The sequence below is a fragment of the Nematolebias whitei genome, chromosome 10 (assembly GCF_014905685.2).
Source record: "Nematolebias whitei isolate Nwh7 chromosome 10, NemWhi1, whole genome shotgun sequence".
Classification (NCBI taxonomy): Eukaryota; Metazoa; Chordata; class Actinopteri; order Cyprinodontiformes; family Rivulidae; genus Nematolebias; species Nematolebias whitei.
Window position 1 is genome coordinate 24,595,287 of NC_056507.1, and position 19,320 is coordinate 24,614,606.

At 38.3% G+C, this 19,320-nt stretch overlaps 1 protein-coding gene across 1 annotated transcript; it reads right to left on the reverse strand.

The window, feature by feature from the left end:
• Nucleotides 1-9,564: 9,564 nt before the first annotated feature.
• dnaja2b (DnaJ heat shock protein family (Hsp40) member A2b) lies at nucleotides 9,565-16,890 on the reverse strand. The gene is made up of 9 exons (XM_037682861.1): nucleotides 16,759-16,890; nucleotides 13,586-13,645; nucleotides 13,025-13,251; nucleotides 12,869-12,949; nucleotides 11,691-11,824; nucleotides 11,377-11,573; nucleotides 11,118-11,262; nucleotides 10,651-10,778; nucleotides 9,565-10,554 (listed from the first exon to the last, which is right to left on the reverse strand). Exons 1-9 carry the CDS (start codon nucleotides 16,834-16,836, stop codon nucleotides 10,366-10,368), a joined length of 1,239 nt encoding a protein of 412 aa, XP_037538789.1. The 5' UTR covers nucleotides 16,837-16,890; the 3' UTR covers nucleotides 9,565-10,365.
• Between the last annotated feature and the right edge of the window lie 2,430 nt (nucleotides 16,891-19,320).

Sequence of the window (19,320 nt, forward strand, 5' to 3'; positions counted from 1 at the left end):
GACTACAGTGTAACAACATTTATACTAACAATTAATAAATTGTTTACTGTACAGGTAAAAAGTATGTGCAATGTTTGACTGTATGTACAAGAAGTAACATAATCTCAGGTGTTCTTCATTTGCTAGTTCACAAATAAACAATTTTTACTAATATTTGTGATTTTCTGTTGGTGTACAGATCAGTGTTATTCTGTAATCAAATCATGAAAATCTACCGTGAATATATCTACAGTCATTCAGTTATCACACACTGTTATATCGCCTGCTGCCTGTCACGCCAGAGTTTTAGACTAAAATCATCCCATGTTGAGAATAGATGGAGCTGCAGGCGTTTTGGTCAAAGCTGAAAGAACAACACGAGATGTTACCCTCAGAGTATAGGTCAGGGCTATTCAACTGGCAGCAACAGGCTGGTGACTTCAATCTGGCCCACTTCATAAAAAAAATATTATTATTTTTTGGTTCTGGATTCTTTTTAGTGCGTTTATGATTCAATGCAATAAAATGAACATATTTAAAAGGTAACAGATCGTTGTAAACTTTGTTTATTTACATAATGATTTTAATAGCTGGATGTTGGGCCCCTGAGCTGTTGGCTTTCAGAAACTGTGGCTCCCTGAGCAGTTTTGTTGAATAGCCCTGGTATAGGTCGTTAATGACTGTAAGCCACTTCCATCTCAAATTTGAGCTCAGTAACACACGTGTTTAGAGCCATTTTGTGTTGGCTGTTGTCTTTTGTACTGTGGCAGCCATCTTGAGTTACATTGGCTCCTAAAGTTATTTGGTTCTTGGTGTATATTTATTGATTGATTTCTGAAAATTTAAACAAAATCCATCCAATGGGTTATTAGATATTTTGCTAACCGACAGATTTGACGTCAATAAGCTAATGTCAAAGTTGTAAACAACGATCTTGCACCGTTTGTTTATGCTTAGAGCATGCGTTGGGGATCAGTCTCAGCTACTACCAAACCAAACTTCAGGTCCATATCTGTAAAATTGACTGAGTTGTTGGTATTTTCTGTGGGTTTTTTTTAAGATCAGTTAGGGGTGGAAGCCATCTTTAATTGCGTTAACTCCAAAAGTTAAAAAAATTTAATTAAATTGCTCTACAAAATTCATTATAATTCATCCAATGATTTAAGAGATAATTTGCAAACAGGCACATAAACAAACACTGAGATAAAAATAAATAAATAAGTTCATGTCTGTAGTTGACCTTAATAAAAAGTAAGTATTTCACTCTGCGGCATTAGTGTATATTTGATCATTTTAAGGATATTTTAATTTGTTTCCACAAAACATGACTGTACCTGAAATTATGTGTTGACTGTATTTAGACAGTATTGTACATGTAGCCTAAAATAGTTTTCACATATAGGTGCAAAAACAAATAACTCAAGATAACTTGAGAGAGGATCCACTACTTTCACTTAGATTTCAGTGGCTCTGCGTCACATTTCTCTCCTCTGTTTCCCTCTGACGGGGGGTCACTTTCAGTTGCTCGGTAAGCTGATCCAGACGCTGTAACCATGGCAACGTCCTGTATAATTCATCAGCTCAGGGTGGAGAAAACATGGAGGAGGTAAGCCGTTTTAATGTTGAGCCGCACTTGTACTTTTGATAAGCGTTGGAGCTAAAATGAAGTTTTCCTTCAGGACTGTGTTGCTGCTCTTTGTGGGTCCCTGGGTCGGTGTGCAGAGGAAGAGATTTCCTCTGAAGATGTGAGCTTCCTCTTTGGCAAAATGTTTCATGTTTCCTCCAACAGTGATGAAGCACATGCCGCCATGAAGAAGGTAAAGATTCAGACATTTTGAGGAAACAATGTTAATATTTACACTTTTTGCAATCAGACACCACAGTGTTCTTTACTACTCGAGGATGTTCCTTCAGCAGGTCAGTTTAATTGAGGGTATTTCTTTCATATAAAATAAATAAACTTTGTAGAATTATTTGACATTTTTCATAGAGCTAGTTCATGAAGCCAGGAACCAGCAAGGCCACATGCAATGTTGCTGAAGAGAGGGAGGTCTGGGTTTCCTGAGACCTGTTGCCTCTGAGACCTGACTAGATGAGCAGTAGAGGATGGAGAGGGAAAAACAATGATCTGATCCAACATGAAAAGTTTTTTAGGTTGCATTTCTTAAACAAATTGGCCTCTGTGCAGTAAAGAAATTAAAATGTAATTTGTTTCCAACATCAAAACTATTCTTGCTTCAGAGCAAAAGAATATTGGAATTTAAATTAACAGGTCGGTGCAATGTAATAATCATCAAACAGTTCAGAGTTATAAAAATTATTGAGGTATATAGTTTAGGATAAAGCTCTATCCCGCAAATCTCAACTGCTGTTCAAGAAGAATGGATCTAAATGAATAAAGGGTAGAAAAGGTGAAACAAAACACAGGTTTTTTTATTTGTTTACAACAAAATGCAATTATAGTTGTTTTTGATTTTTCTACATTTGTTCATTTAATCTAGAACTTATGGTTAGTAATTTAAAGTTTTGTGCCACATCTGTGATTTTTTTTTGTTTTGCAAAATAAACAGCTGAATGAACATCCTGCAAAAGTAATGAATTAATTATTTGCGTTGAGCATTTATGTTTGTTTCAGATCGCTGGAGGAAATAAAAGCTGGTCCTGTTCTGGCCCAAATCTTTTGGATGTTCTCTTAGAAATGGAAAGGCAGAGAGAAATGAAAGAAATGGTAAAATTATTGTTTTTTCTTCTTTCTCATCAACTGTTAAATTCTTCAATAACAATAAATACTGTTTTGTTTTAGTTATACTGGGATTATCAGCTTCTAAATACCAAAAACCTTCCTCACTTGATGGATTATTCACATCCGAGTACAGATACTGAAACTTTTAAAAATACTCACAACTCAGATTCCGGATCCATCCGGCCGCACGCAGCTGAAACGGCCTTCTTTCTAGTAAGCAGCTAAGATTTACAGATCCACAGAGCTTCTTTAGAGGCTCCTTGCATATTCACTAAAATTTGTCTGGTTTTCCTTCATCTGCAGACTGGAGGACTGCTGGGAGGAAAAACGCTCTGTCACGTTGTGACAAACATGAGGAGGCTCAAGAAAGCAGCCGGGCACTGCTGGGCTCAGTGAGCTTCTTAATAATTTTTTATTTCATCTTCTTCTTCTTTCATCCATTCCCTTTTCAGGGGTTGCCACAGCGAGTCATCCTCCTCCATCTCACTGTCCTCTGCCCTCACTCCATGTCCTCTCTAACTGGATCCATATATCTCCTCTTTGTCTTTTTCCTGGCAGCTGCATTTCTAACATCCTTCTACCAGTATACCCACTGTCCCTCCTCTGGACATGTCCAAACCATCTCAGTCTGGTCTCTAACTTTATCTCCCAGTTGTTCAACCTGTGCTGTACCTCTGATGATCTCATTCCTAATCTTATCCGTCCTTGTCACTCAGAATAACCTCAACATCTTCAGCTTTGCCACTTCCAGTTCTTTCTCCTGACATCTTTCAGTGCCACACTGTTTCTGATAAAGCTGAATGTTTTGATGTTGCCGTTTTTCTTTAGGCTGGCATCACAGGGTATGCAAGGCCTTACACCGTCACCCTGGCAGGGTCTAAGGATAGGCATTAAAAGTCAGGCCTGGGGCTGCATCTCCTTGTCTGATGTTCTCCTGTTGGTGGAAGTGAAGTATGACACAGTGGCACACTTACTTTACAGAGAGATGCTTCAGGAGCACCACAGTAAGTTCAGGTCACTCTGACCTGAGGTCACAATAACACCAGATAAAGTCGCTTTGACTCAGCAGTGCTGAATGGAGCTTAGTCAGCATGTCAGGGTGTGCTCCGGCTCCAGTTTGTTCCTGTTTCACGTCTTTTTCTGGTGATTCCCCAGCTGAGAGTGTTTGGGAGAAGCTGCCACCGTGGCAACAACATCAAGAAGTGGAGGTGCTGGAGGATCTTGCAGAGGAAGCTCTGGAGTCTGTTGATGTGCTCGGTTTGGCTGTGCTGCCGGGAGCTTTCAGGATATACAAGTAACACTCTGACCCCAAGTTTGAACATTTAACTTCCCCCTTTAGTCACAAATACATTTAGCAATGTGCATTTTATGTTTGTACCTCGCTGTGTAGAAGATGTGACAAATGGTTAAAGCAAATATAATCCATGGGTCATTTTTAAATACCAACAAAATTATTCATGAAAGCTTTTAGATCTTGTGGTGTTAAAAGATTTGCATAGTGTAAAACATAAATGTGTATATGTAAATTTAAGCATCATTTTAGACATAGTTGCTTTTTTTTGGGGGGGGGGGGGGGGGGGGGCTTTCAAGCATTTTGTCTAAATAAACCAAGAAGAAAACAGAGATACAAATTCAAGTGGCTTTCCGTCAATGCATCTCAAAAACACAATGATAAAAGAGATATTTGTCTGCAGGGTGTGTCCAGCTGCTTCATCACAAACCCGCTCAGAGCTCATGGATCAGTCCTGGTCGGCTGTTTCTCTCCTAAATGACTTACACATGTTTCGTCAACAAGAGCAAAACACACTAACATCTCTGGGTCAAAGGTAAATGCATGCAAATATATCAATGAATATCACTGTACTTGATGGGAAAATAATTCATTTATAGAACTGCAGTGTTAGTATGGATTAAAATAGCAAAAGGATGAGACAAAAACAACGGAGTAATTAATTTCATGAACTTGCTGCGTCCAGGTTGTGTGGAGAGAGTCTGAGATTGTTGTGTCTCTACATCTGCCTGGCAACTTACAGAGCTCAGAGGGAGAAAATGTCCCGCTGCGCTCTTCTGGCAGCTCGTCAGTCCTGGGATTCATGGTGAGCTGACTGTAAAAGGATTATAGTATTTCTTGATCTGCTTCCTGCTACAATCAAGTTTATTTTACAATATTAATAACCTTTAGAATAATTGTATTAATTTAAAGGTGTAGGAATGATATTATAATGCTTTGGTATAGCTGTTTGTGGAACGACGGTACCAGTGGAAGCTGGCTAGAGATGCTGATCACTTTCCTCCATAAGAAACCTAGAAAATCTTTTCCTTTCTTCGAGACTGTTAGCCATCTTGGTTTGGTTCTGGAAAACACTGACAGGGCATGAGGAAGGGCAGGAGCCCCCCCTGATGAGTTTCTATAAAACTAACCTTTTCATTTCAGGAAGTCGGAACGGGTCAGAGACTCAGACAGGACAAGACATTAACACGTTCTGTACTTGTGATGCATTGACTTTCTGTGACTGATCGTTCTCCACAGCTTTGTAATAAATTTGATGAAATCTACACCTGATCATTTGTGAATCAGTTGTTTTTTTCTACGCCACCAACAAACAGGAACAGTGACAATGATCCAGATTTACACTACGTGTATACGCACACTTTCAGTTGTATGTTTGGTTAATGATTTTCTGTTCAGGCCACAAGTCGTCAGTCCATGCAGAGCAGAACAAGTTGCCCTGTGGTTTCATCAACGAGAAGAAGAGAAAGAGGACATCAAGACACCACAGCAGGTATTGTGCAGGTCTAACTCTGAATGAATAATTCTTAAGCAGAAAGTGGAGCTACATGTTCACTCATTGTTGAGGTTAAAATATTTTAAAAAGTGAGGACTGCAGTGTTTTTATCAGTAACCAAAGAAAAACTTTTTCAGCAGACTGAGCTTCAGCTGCTGGTTCTGACTCAGGAGCAGGAGAGGAGGCACCTGCTCACGTTGTTACATGAGATTTCCGTGGAGGATTTGCAAGAACCAGGTTGTACAATACCTTAAAAACAGTAAATATATATATATATATATATTTCTCTTGAATCAAATTTGTTTCTACAATCAGTTGTCTTGTTTGGGACTTCCAGACAGCGAGCAAACTTCTTTGAGGGCTGGCTGTTTAAGAAGGCTAAGAAAAATCCATATGCAGCTGAAAACACAAAGTGGGGCTCACACCCCTTCAAACCATACACATGTTCAGACCCAAATGCAGGGAGAGTGGTCGCAGGTTCTGCTGGAAGATTGTGCCATGCTCCTTATGACCCGTCTGATAGAGCTTCAAGAGGTCCAAGCCTTGTATTTAATCCAAGAGCTCCTGGACCGAGTGAGTCAAGACACCCCCTTATCCTCCTCGGTGTAGGATTAGATTAGTAGAAATGTAAATTGATTTAGAGAAGTAGCAAAAGCAAGAATCCAGAGTGTTGATTCTGCTAAAGCTCTAACTTGACAAGCATGGTTAAAGGAGCACAAAGTAGACTGTAGTTAGACTGCAAAAAACATGCAAATAGATGAACTGTGTGAATGCTAATTAAGCATCCACACAGTAACAGTATACCATTTTTTTTTTCTGTTTTAGAATATACAAAGTGTCAAAGTTCTGCGAGAAAAATATGAAGCTGAACTCGAAGCACAACATTTCACCAACCTGTTCCACTTCCTGACCTCAGAAGACTCCCTAACCTCAGGCTCTGTGGTTGAAAACACCAGCAATGATCTATCTGGACCAGAATCCTCTTCCACCTGCGAGGTCGAGACTGGTGGATCAGCTGCAGCCTCACCTGCTGATTCAGTCAACAGAACCTGCCGTGAACAAAAAGTCCAAACTGCAAACGGTTCTGCCAAACAGGAAGTCTGTTCAGGTACCTGCACTGAAAACATGTTGGAAAAACTGGACATGAACACCAGAACCTAAAAGATGCTTTGGTTTCCTCCAGGTTGTGGAGCGATTATGGAGGACCTGCCCTACCTGGAGATCTTGGGCGTACCGGACACACGGGGTGATGCTCTTGAGAGCCTGGCTGCAGAGGGAGGAACCTGTAAGGAAGATGAGGGCAGTGTAACAGAAAGCCACCAGAGCTACGACAAACAGAGGTGTCTCATCACTCTTGCTTGGAGCAAACCATCTGAGGACGAGGCAGAGACTGCGAATGGAGAAACCGAACAGAATCAAGACAATAGCACTAAGACCCAAATTCAATCCGCACAATGTGAGAAAACCATTCAGGAGACAGACAGAGATGTGAACTCTACACCGCTACAGAGTGGTTCTTCAGATCATCAGTACAACACAATAGAACAGGTACCTCCATAAAGAGCACGTCATGATGCACTGTCACGTTCATTCATCGGATTCTCTTTTATTTCAGCTGAATTTGGATAAGAAACCAAAAGTAGATCGATCAGATGATGGAGAAGTTGCATCTGAAAGCATCAGTCAAACAGACGCTACGGAAGCTGAGAACCTTCAGCGTTTACAGCCAAATGTCTTGGATGATTCTTTTAAAAATACAGATGACCTCTGCTCTGGAACATCTGATCACATGGTCAGTGCTGCCAGAGAGTTGACCAAGGAGGAGCTATGCCCAAGTGAGTCCTCACTGGAGAACCTCAGAGAGCCTGAAGACTCAGGTCATGAAGACCTGACATGGTCCCAAGAATCAACAGTAAGACCGTTCTTTGTCCATTTTTCTGATCAGTACGTCTCTGAGTATTTAAGAAGTTTATTTTTTCATGCTACAGTTAGAGTTCAGTCTCTCTCAGAGAAACGGAACGAGGGAACCCAGTCTGATGAAGGAAGGAGTGAGACATCCAGTGTCTGCAATGGATCGAGAGAGAACAATGCGCAACCTGGTGGACATGCAAAGAAAGTTTGAAACAAAGCATCAAAGAGACAAAGAAAGACAGCTATTGAGGGTGAGCTATGTGAAAACAAAGCCTCTGAAATTCTCAGCAAATGTGTCTTGACATGGTTTACTTTCTCAGGTTCAGGAGCGTCTGTCAATAATTCAGAACAGAAAAACTGACGAGGACCTGCTTGGCCAGAAACATACTGACATGCTAAGACATCTCATGCAAGATCTACCTTTGGTAACCGTGAGTGAATCTCTATAAGAACATCTTGTGTTTTGGTTACCATTGGGTGCACTGTTGTGTTTTAGGAAGACAAGAACCAGCAGAAGACGGTCATGAAGGAGCGACTGGAGCAGCTCAGAAGAGAGCGCTCTTACATCATGCAATCGAAGAGAGACAGGTGAACTGAATGCCTCATGCAGGAAACAAGATCATATTGACCGGTGTTACAAGTCAACTCTTGTATCTTTCAGGAACACAGCAGTGTTCAAGGAACTCCTGGCTCCAGTTGGTCTGCACTTCAGTGAGACAGAAGAAGAAACAAATCAAGGCACTTCAAGTGTTTAGAACCGTTCGGCTTTCAGACATTTAGTCCCAGTTTCATCTGTTCATGTTTAATTTACTGAGCCATCATCTCTCAACCTCTTCAAGTTGCTGATTTATACCATTTTGTTGATGATCGTGTAAGATCAGTACTCTCCAAACTTTTAAACCATTCCCAATAGTATGCTTTGGCCCAACAGACTTTCTTGTAATTTTTTGAAAATGTTTTGGTCAATGGTTTTTCAGGCTTTCCTGAGGTCTTTTAAAAGATTTTATTTGAGCTTGGGAAGTTTCATTTTCCTTCTCACTTTCTACCTAGTCCTTGTCCACAATATTGACAGAATGTTGTGTGTTGAAAATAAGGACAGTAGACCATCCAAGGGCGTAAGAAAAACTACAACAGATGACAGCATATGAAAGTGGTCTAATTGGGAAAGAAATTGAAGCAAGAACTAACAGGGAACCTGAGAAGTACCATTTAGTTGATCAACTATTTGCCAAGCTCCAAAACAAAATTGGTTCTTTTCCAAGTGGTTTTGTTGCACAAACACTGATTGTGTCATTTCCTTGGGTTTAAGAGTTTCCCCAATGATTCACAAGTCGTAGTTCAGCAACTTGAGAAACAAAACATTTCTCTGAAACTGGTCAGGTACCAAAGCTGAGTGAATAAACAGCAAAAATTAAAAAAAAAAAAAAAAAAAAACTTTGTAAGACCTTCAGAAAACTTGAAGAGCCATTGCTTGATGGCACTTTGGAGTGATAAATCAAGACCTTTGCACAATACTGCACAAAATACAAGTCGTTACAACCAAAAGACCAAAAAACAATTCTTTGTTGTACAGTTTAATTTTGACAACTATATGCATCAACAATAACGTAATTTATTTATAACCCTTTAACTGTGTGCACATTATCCCAAGGCCAAAATGACATACACAATGAATCAGAGGTGCTCGTAAACAGTCCAAAGTGGCTTCATTAACCTTTCTTTATGTGAACCTTTACGCTGAACATTGTTCACTTGTGTAAGAAATGGTTGTGACAACAGATCTAGACTGCTGTACACATCAAAAGCACAAACTGGACTGAGACTGGATTTATTTACAGGTATGGAAGGATGAGAAAGTTAAACACTTGGAAGGAACATTGGTTTGACTAGTAACTACAGCAGGCAGATAGGAAATCTACAGCTTAATTGGTGTGGACTCAGGAGTTTATCCTGCAAGATGACCCCTTGATCCAAGTAAGAGAAAACGTCTGCGATTCTCAGCAAATAAACATTCTTTTTACCCACCCTCCCCTTATTAATTATTACAGTACTTATATTTAGTACCCCCTCTCACTGCTGTTCACAGCAAAGCAGAAATACCTACCAGTCTAATGAGCTAGAACATTCCACAACGCCCCCCGCCCCCCACACACAAAGTGGATCAACTCCAGTAATGAGTACATAACTTCAAAATCTGAGGATTCAAACACTAACATTCACAGCAACAAAGAATTTTAACTTCCCAACAACAACAAAAAAAGAAACAAGCATATTGTCTGACAGGCCATATACTCAGAGCTTTAATTGTGTGCGAGTGACAGCTTGAAACTGAACAAAACCAGCAAATAGAACAAATGAAGGAGAGTTCACCTCAGAGGTGGTGGCAGGTCAGATGTTTGGCTCTCAGGCTATGCAGAGATGGAATCAGGTTAGCTCATGTGGCAACAGGGCACTTCATAGCAGGAACACACTAAAGTCTGACAGATTTCACTTGTGTTTGGACTCTACAAGCTGTTTGGAGAGAAGGTACATGCATGTGTGCGATTGACCAAATTACATATTTTACAAAATAGTTGACAGTATTTGCATTTTGTACATTAGACTGGTTTCCTCACAAAAGTAAAATATTAGAAAGACAGAAAAGGCTCAAGTTGAGTTCACTTTAATGAACTTCTGAAAATGAGACCAATTTCTCACTGGAGATAAATGACGATCACTACTGTTTGTTACACAAAACTGTCACGCACCCAGATCTGTCCGAGGTGGCGGTGGGCACAATAGAGCTGAGGATGGAGTTTTATTATGTTTTTATTGTTTTATGTTTTTGTGTATCTCCTTTTCACTGGAATCATAAAAGGAGGGAAATGTGTATGCGCAGTAAGTTTTGAATGGTATTAGCAATGAAACCTAAACCATGTTTGTGTGCAAGTCTTTGGATGAGTCTTTCTATTGGTGTGCACACTGCACTCCTGGGCCATGGTGACCCCCTTCATCATCAGAACTATCGTTATAGGCCTCTCTCCTGGCCCCACTGCCAGAACCTTGACTCTTGTCATAATCTGACAGCTCAACATCCTCTGCATCCGGGGCAATATCAGGGTTTTCAGAACGAGCAGGAAGCAAATTCTCCAGGTCCTTTAAAAAAAAAAAAAAAAAAAAAAAAAACATGTTAACTATCTTTAAACAGCAAAAATGCAGACTGGTTTGTTTTCCTTTTTGACGATAACTCACATTCAGTTTTTCGGAGCTGATCCAGTTGTTTTCTGGGAACTGAACATCAAACTTGATGTAAAGATCTCCTTTCTCGAATGGATTTCTGTACTGAGGCATTCCCTCTCCTTTCACCACTCGAGTACATCCTAGAATATAAAAACAGGTTTGCAAAAGAGTCAAAACTAGCTTTGAGTCAAACTCTGAACTTAGAACTCACCTGCTCTGAAACCTAATAGTTATACATAACAAATACAATTAAAAAAATAGCAGTCCATGTTATTTTTGTATAAAAAGGAACAGACATCTGTAGTGTCTAGAGATACAAGCAGCAACTTGGTGGTTTGTTACCTCCTAATGTGATATCATGTCAGGGTTTATTAACACCCACTTCTACAAAAGAAGTAGTTGAGTGGATCGCTGCCCTAAAATGACTGTTATCCTATGTAGCCCTAACCCTAACAAAAAATAAATAAATGCATGCTGACCTGGCTCAATAACTTTGCCAGGTGGGTATTTGACAAGCAGCTGCCGTCCATCCAGGTGTGTGATTGTCATCTGGAAGCCACACAGAGCCTCAACAAGTCCGATACGCTGGACCATGTGAAGGTCATTTCCATCACGCCGAAACTCCTGTTGAAATACAAATTGCATCGTTTTTCTCTGACTGCTTACAAGTTTGAAAAATAGAAAACAAAAACAAAGGCAGAGTTTGTAGAATTTCTTAATCCATCCGATAAAAAGTACCTCATGATCTTTCTCTTGAAGCACCAGAACAATATCACCTGGTTCAACACCTGGTGCTTGGTCAGCTTCCCCAGAGAATGTGATCTTCTGTCCATGTTTCATGCCTTTGTCCACATGAACCTCCAGAAGTTTAGTCTCCTTAGATACCTTCTGACCCTCACACTTTTTGCAGCGGTCCTTCTCATTTATTACCTCCCCTGGACAAAAATACACAGTACACAAAAATATATTTTAAAACAGTATTTTTTCTTTTGTTTTAATTCTGTTTGTATGCAGTTTATTTCAGTATGAGGACATTTATATGAAAATATTACCCTCTCCGTTGCAGTCTGTGCAGACTGACTGCATCTGTTGAACCATCCCTGGAGCCAGCTGTCTGATCATGATTCTCATTCCTCGTCCTCTGCATGCCACACATTTCTGCACGGCTCCTGCCTTACCCCCCTGACTGGAATGGAACAGATAATGAGTGTTATCAAACATCCATTATGCTTTCTAAAAATATTCTTTACAAAAATTACACATTCTAAATACACTGTCAGTTAAAGAGGTGTATTGTTCTTTAAGAACATATGTGCATAATGTACGTTTAATGGCATGAAAACATTAACAAAAAGTTCAGACGGGAAGAAGTAAAGACTGTAAAGTACTTGGCTTTGACTGGCAGTAATATAAACACATCACCAGGCTGGACATGCAACTTTATTAGTTTGCTGCAGGGCTGCAATAGTGAATACAGTTCACTTGCACCATTAACACACATTTATAGACTGATAAAAGCATCATTTGGAGTAAATAAAATCACGCAATGGATCGATTTTGCAGTATAGCAAGCAGCTTGCTCTTTCAGATCCACGGTGTACACTTTTCTCCTGAGCACCAATCCAGTCAAAAGTAATCAGCTCTCTTACTCTGAAATTAGGCTAATTAGTATTTGTGACTCCCACAGAGTCAAAGACAAAGTGCTGTTCCTGTTTTAGAGGTCTGCCATGTTACTCATTATATTAATATTAGAAATATTAATATTTGAAGTCTAGGTTCAGGGACACCGACTTGCTATGCTGCTTAATTACAAAAAAAGGAGTTATTTTTCCTTGATTTATCAGCTGTACCTTAATAAAAAAATTAAAAAAAACATATCAGTGCACTAATTTAAACCTTTAAGACTGTGGCGTGATTTATTATATAAACAGAATTCCAGAGAGGCTCTGAACAGTTTCAGAGAGGCTGTAAAGAATGAAGGTAAAGAACCATCAGTTCCCAAACTTTAAGTGTGGTCTGGATTAGTCGAACAGCAAACATGGACAGCAACTTAGTTATAATGGTTTTGGTCTTATTATTAAGACTGTCTTGTTTTGTGTGCTGTAAATGTATCAGACACATTGTCCCAAATTATTAAAAAATGTGGTTGTTCTTATTGCTATTACAAATCAAAGCTTTTAAAGTTAATATAATTTCAATCACAAATATGAACCATGCAAAGAAGACTCACCCATTGCAGGCACTACACAACACATTCTTACTGAGCTGCAGTTTTGTAGTTTTGCCATTGTACAAGTCTTCAAGAGAAACTCTGTGAGACAAAAAATGGTGTAAAAACATTGTTTAAACCACCTCTCAACTGAGTATTTCTATGTGAAACACTTACTTCAGCGGGTGAACCATATCATCTCCTCTCCTCTTGCCTCCGTTACGCCCTCGGCCCTGTCCGCCCATAAACCCAAACAGCCCTCCACCAAAAATATGAGAGAAGATGTCATCCATGCCAGGTCCTCCTCCTCCTCCCTCTCGTAGTCCCTGCTCTCCATAGCGATCATAAAGGTCCTTCTTCTCTGGGTTTGTCAGTACATCGTATGCAAAACTAATTTCTTTAAACTGGAAAAAAAAAAAATTAATTGACAAACAATTAGAGCACATAAGGCTGAAAAATATGCAGCACATCAAAACTAGAAGCCTTCTAAGTAATAAGAATAAAAGTGGACTTTGAAGTGTTAGGTGAATTTCAGTCACAAAGCAAAAGGCAGCTCAAGTGTTTTTATTCATTTCAAAGAAAAGTAATTTATACTGAATACACTGAGGTACACCTAATAACAATCCTACAAGACTTTGTGCTGCTGTTTAATTTTATAAAAATTAATGTGAAATCATTCTTTGAATCTGATAAGAAGGTGTATAATAATATCACTTAACACATTTTGGCACCACTAACCTTGTCTCCAGCATCAGGATTCTTGTCAGGGTGGTATTCTTTGGCCAATTTACGATAGGCCTGTAAAATAAATAAATGAACAAAATCAAAAATTAACATATGCCCATACATACATAATTATTTTGCTATTGCTAAACTTGAGTCACTGCACAATACACTTTAAAACCTTCAATAACTTGTTGTCTGGATATGATTTTTATCTTTTCTTGATCCGCTTAGCTCACAGACCAATTTGTGTAATGTCTAATTTGCTACTGACTAAATTGGGTAAACATAAAACAGAGGTCGACATAAACAGTTTCAGGTTGTCTGAGACAATAGGTTGTCTCAGACAACCAAGTGAAATAGACATGGATTAAAGTTCAGGGTGCAGGGGACCTCATCAAGGAGAGATGTTGGAGCAACTATTCACTTAAAATTCCCCTCAGTTCTTTTTTGCCCAATCCATTCAATGTTTTAAGCTGCATTAAGCAAAGGAGTGACAGCCTGTACAAGCCAGATAAACAAGGTGGCGTCAGTAACCAGGATGGTTAGGTCTCTCTTGTAAATGAGTCCTCGAGGCTCAATGGGATTTACCTGTCTAAATAAAGGTTGAATGAAAGGTAGGAAGGGTCCAGTTCATTAATGTAGTTTACAGTTTGGTTAATGTGTTTTAAATAGCATTCAGTTTTCTTATCAATGTTTGTGTGACATGCAGTTTGTGGTGTTAAATAAATAAATATTAAACCTGATGTCTTCATTTTCAAAATTTAATAACATGCAACGTTTCACACCAACAACATTTAAATCGCAGAACTTGAATTACATAATGTCCAGATAGTTTCATTTAGCTCAGATAGCTTCAGTACATCGCCCACCATTAATGGAAATACTGTTTTAGCATTCTGTTTTTATTTAGCACATTTAGTATGTTATACTCCAGCGCGACGCGTGAATCATATGTCTGGGTCGTTCAATAAATAGCGATTTTGAACTGGATCCGACTGGCGTCTCTTCCCAACATGGATGTCGGTCAGTGCACCTACAATCTGGCGTAGATTAACTACGAGACCCAATATATATTCCATCAATCGTAGCTCAGAAAGCAGTACGTTACACTCTGCTGCTATTGTTGTTGATAGAAATATGCCATCATATTTTCTTTTGTTGTCGTTTGTTTTGTTGTTAAAATAAAAAAATGCTGTCGGTCCACGTGGGCGCAAAATATACGCCTGTACTGTGCTTGTGGTTTAACACCTGCGGGAGCTGTGTACATCACAGCGGGAGGCTGCCTCAAAAATCTCCACTATGTCAGGTGGGTTGAGAAACCTCCGGATTCAAACAGGGGGGTGACTAGTGTTCTGTAAATGAACAGCAGAACCACAGAGATAATGAACCCCTGTGAGGAGTGATAGGGCAATCTGCATATGTATCTAGATTACCTCAGCACTATGACTCAAACCCCACACTCTGTTCTTTGAAGTGAGAAAGCTCCTCAGATGGGAAGCAAAACGTCTTCTGTTACAAATGAAGTCCAGTTGTTTTTGTCTTGAACTTTTTTGTAATTTAATAAATGATCAAATATGAAAAATAAATTGTCTTAAAAGACTACATGAGCCGAGAGCCTATAAATAAAATCGCTTTGAATGAAATGGTCATTTTTGGGAGAAATCTGTCAGTCTGGCAATAACAACAATAATAATGATGATGATTTTGACAAGTTAATTTATACTCTGCAAAGTACTCCATGTGCTATAATTTATAAAAAAATATATATCTAGTAGTTGTCACAGCTAACTAAAAAGTTAGCTTCGCTCACCCATATTCCACTAACAAAAAATTTTGCAGAAGCTAAGCTAAGCCGACCGTCACCCAGTCTGCGATGCACATCCTCATCTCTTTCCAGTTGAAGCTGCATCAACAAATCACATCTCGTCACATGTACAATACTGCCTTGAACACAACGCGTCTCTCTTGCAAAGTCTGATGACAAGAGGATGAGGAGATATGGTAAACTTTGTAAATGATGCAATATACTTAAATATTTTAAAGGTTGCAGACAACCAAAAACTTTGGAGAACAACCAGATTTTTGTCAAGAGGTTGTCCGCTGGTCAACCTGGTAAATTTCCTTAGGTCTACCCCTGTAAAATCATTTAAAGCACTGACAATGGGGGACGTGAGAGATCCCGTATTCTCCTTTTGAGTACATAATGTGCTTTTTAGTTGCTACTAATGCACGTTCACGTCTGCTTACAGGTTGCAGTTGTAGGTTGTGTTAGGTTGCCACAAGTTTCTCTGTGACGTTTAATCTGTGAAACCAAATCAGTGGTACCAAGTGAGAGGCTAGTATTCACAATGGTGTCTTTTACTTTATGTAACCACTTACATTTGTCGCCTGGCAAACCTCGTCATGTTGGAGATGATGGGGACTATTAGCTGGAACATGTTATCCTTCCACAGGTAGGTGTTGTGCCGAAAAAAGCAACGTCACCGGCAATTTGTGGAATGCTAGGCTGCACACTTGGAAAACGTTTAAAGATAACTAGAAACAAGGTATTAGGAAATAAAATATTTATGAGACCGATATTGGAGAATTACCGATTTTGAGATAATTTTATGGATGTATTTTTAGTCAGATAGCGTGAGTAAGGTTGTAATTAGCAGCTTAGCTCGCAAAAAACGAGATTAATTTATTAAAATAGACTGAGTAGACAAAAGTTACTTTAGCCTTAAAAAACACAAATCAGGTTGTCATTTTTTTACATTTATTTTAATAGTAAACGAGTAAACAAGCGTCCTGAAATGCGCTACAATCGACGACAGGGCTTTTAATGACGAGGATGCATTTTCCGATACAGCATCGGTAGCTCTCGCACTCGTGGCTGTTTATCTTCTTAGTTTTTCGCAAAGTAAATTTCAAGCCTCCGATAAATAAATGTAAATTATAAACGTCAGAATTTTCATCACCAAGTCATCAAAGGCAACGTTTTTGCTTAAATAACGAAAAAAACATGGTACGATTAAATATCCCAGCATGCTAATATGCTAAGAAACCTTTAGCCTTAACTAGCCCACATCCATTAGCTTGTTTTTTTAGGCCGCACCGCACTCGTAACTTTTAACATTCTCTTCTTTTTAAATCTTTCTCCACTAAACCGAACAAATGTCATTTCTGTTTTAAAATATACGTACCTTCTTAAGTTCGTTTTCGGATGCAGAGGGAGAAACTCCGAGGATGTCGTATAGCCTGGTGTCCGCAACGTTCGCCATGATGCTAACCGGCCGGCTGAGAAAGACCTTCTGCGGTTTCAGCTGAGAGGCGGATGCGTCACGGGTTAGAGCTGCCCGCGATTTTGCCAGAAACTCCACACACAAACAAATCTCTCTCTCTTCCCCTCTCTCCCTCCCACAATTTGTAATGCACCCATTGGTTATCATTTAGCCATATAAATAATAAATGAATGAATATGTGACCAAACTGAACAAAAATCCACACAATTTAACTTAGGATGCATTTTCGCTTACTTTAGTTACAGTACATGTCAACATAGTGTGCGTTTGAATACAGAAGAGTGAGCTAGTGGAAGACAAAATAAGTCAGCTTTTGAAAACAAAATATAGTTTTTAAAGCGATTAATTAAAAAAAGAAGAAAATGCAGCCTGATGGACTTAAGCCTTGCATTGTTTTTCAGTCAATTAATTACCAGTATTGTATGGGGTGCCTTTTGTAAAGTTACACAGTCAAACATTAACAGCAACATTTTTGGTTTATTTTAGCCTTTAATAAGAATAAAAAAGTTTTTTTTTTTCATAATCATATTTTCACCATGTTATTCATACATTTATACATGTCATAGTTCCAAACAAAATATTTAATTTACAAGCTAAATATTTTGTTTACAAACTAAATATTTAACTTGCAAGTTAAATATTTAGTTAGTAAGCTCAATATTTGGTTAGCAATCTAAATATTTAGTTTACAAACTAAATGTTTACATCCAAAATAAATGTTTAATTTACAAACTAAATACTTAACTTGCAAGTTAAATATTTAGTTAGCAAAGTAAATATTTAGGTGTAAATAAAATATTTAATTTTCAAGCTAAATATTTAATTTCCAAACTAAACAGTTAATTTCGAAGCTAAACATTTAATTCCTAAACTAAATAGGTAATTTGCTAACTAAATATTTAAGTTGGACCTAAAGATTTAACTTGCAAGCTAAATATTTAGTAAGCAAATTAAACATTTATTTTGGAAATTAAATGTTTAGTTTGGAAATTAAATATTTAACTTGAACAATAAATATCTATCCATCCATTTTCTTTACCCGCTTATTCCATTTCGGGTCACGGGGGTTGCTGGTGCCCATGTCCAGCAATCACTGTGCGAGGGGCGGGGTACACCCTGGACGGGTCGCAAGTCCATCACAGGGCCACATAGAGACAAACAACCATTCACTCTCTCACTCACACCTAGGGACAATTTAGAGTTACCAATCAGCCTAACATGCATGTTTTTGGACTGTGGGAGGAAACCGGAGTACCCGGAGAAAACCCACGCATGCACGGAGAGAACATGCAAAGTCCACCCAGAAAGGCCCCTGGACCGGGGTTTGAACCAAGGACCTGCTCCTGAGAGGCAGCAGCTCTACCAGTTGCGCCACCGTGCAGCCCAACAATAAATATTTAGTTTGGAAATTAAATGTTTAGTTTTGAAAATAATATTTAGCTTGTAAATTAAATATTTAATTTACACTGAATATTTAGTTTACTAACTAAATGTTTAACTTGCAAGTTATGTATGTAGTTTGTAAACTAAATATTTAGCTTGTAAATTAAATATTTAGTTGAGAACTATGAGATTTATAAATGTATGAATAACATGGTGAAAATATGACTGAAAAAAAAACACTATTTTTTCTTAAGAAAGGCTAAATAAACTAAAATATTGCTGTTAATTTTTGACTGTGTAATTTTACAAACCGCACCCCATATGTATTTCAAGCCTATTTAACTATTAGCTCTTTAAAATAACCTTGTTGATGCTAAAATACTACATTATGTGTCAAACTGTTATAATATCACTCATCTATCCATCCAGCCATCCATCTGGCTGAAAAAGTAATCAGTCATTCCAAAAAAAAAAAAAGAAAAGAAACCCTGAAAAACTTGGTCAAGATTGCAAGGAATTGGTCCTTTGAATCAGAATAAGCTTTATTCTCATTGTACCAAGATACAATGAGAATATGGACGTATACAGTCATCCAAAAGATGAGCGGAGTGCACATTTGGAAGCAAAATATAAACAAACAAGGCTTGAGAGTAGACTTTTACACAACAGAACTGTTAGTCTTTGTTAATTAAAAAAAAATCACTCATATTAGACAACTTGTTCAGTTGATTTAAGTGTCTGTAACCAACAAACAGTAACTTTCAGGAAACACCTTAAAGGTCTCATGGTGAATTGTTTTAGTTCATGTTCAGGGGATTCACAAGAAATATTTTCTTAATGTCACTATGTAAATAAAAACAACTTTACCACCTTTGGGTTTTTACAGTAATTTGCAATAAATGTTTTTTTTTTTCTGTTTTTGTCATAAATTCATGTTTACTTAGGCATTATTTATTTATATACACTCTTTTGTTGTTCAATGAGAAATACTTAATTTTTTAGAGTGAAAAAAGCAGAGCATCAATGAAATAATGTCTCCTTTATCTTAGCAACCACAGTAAACATGAATAATAATAATAA

Bases quoted from the DNA above. Each gene is read 5' to 3' on its own strand.
- dnaja2b (XM_037682861.1), bottom strand. From the start codon at position 16,836: ATGGCGAACGTTGCGGACACCAGGCTATACGACATCCTCGGAGTTTCT. The intron at 12,950-13,024 runs GTAAGTGTTTCA...TTTGTCTCACAG, and splicing joins GATATGGTTCACCCGCTGAA to AGTTTCTCTTGAAGACTTGT. The intron at 11,263-11,376 runs GTACTTTTTATC...GTATTTCAACAG, and splicing joins TTCAAGAGAAAGATCATGAG to GAGTTTCGGCGTGATGGAAA.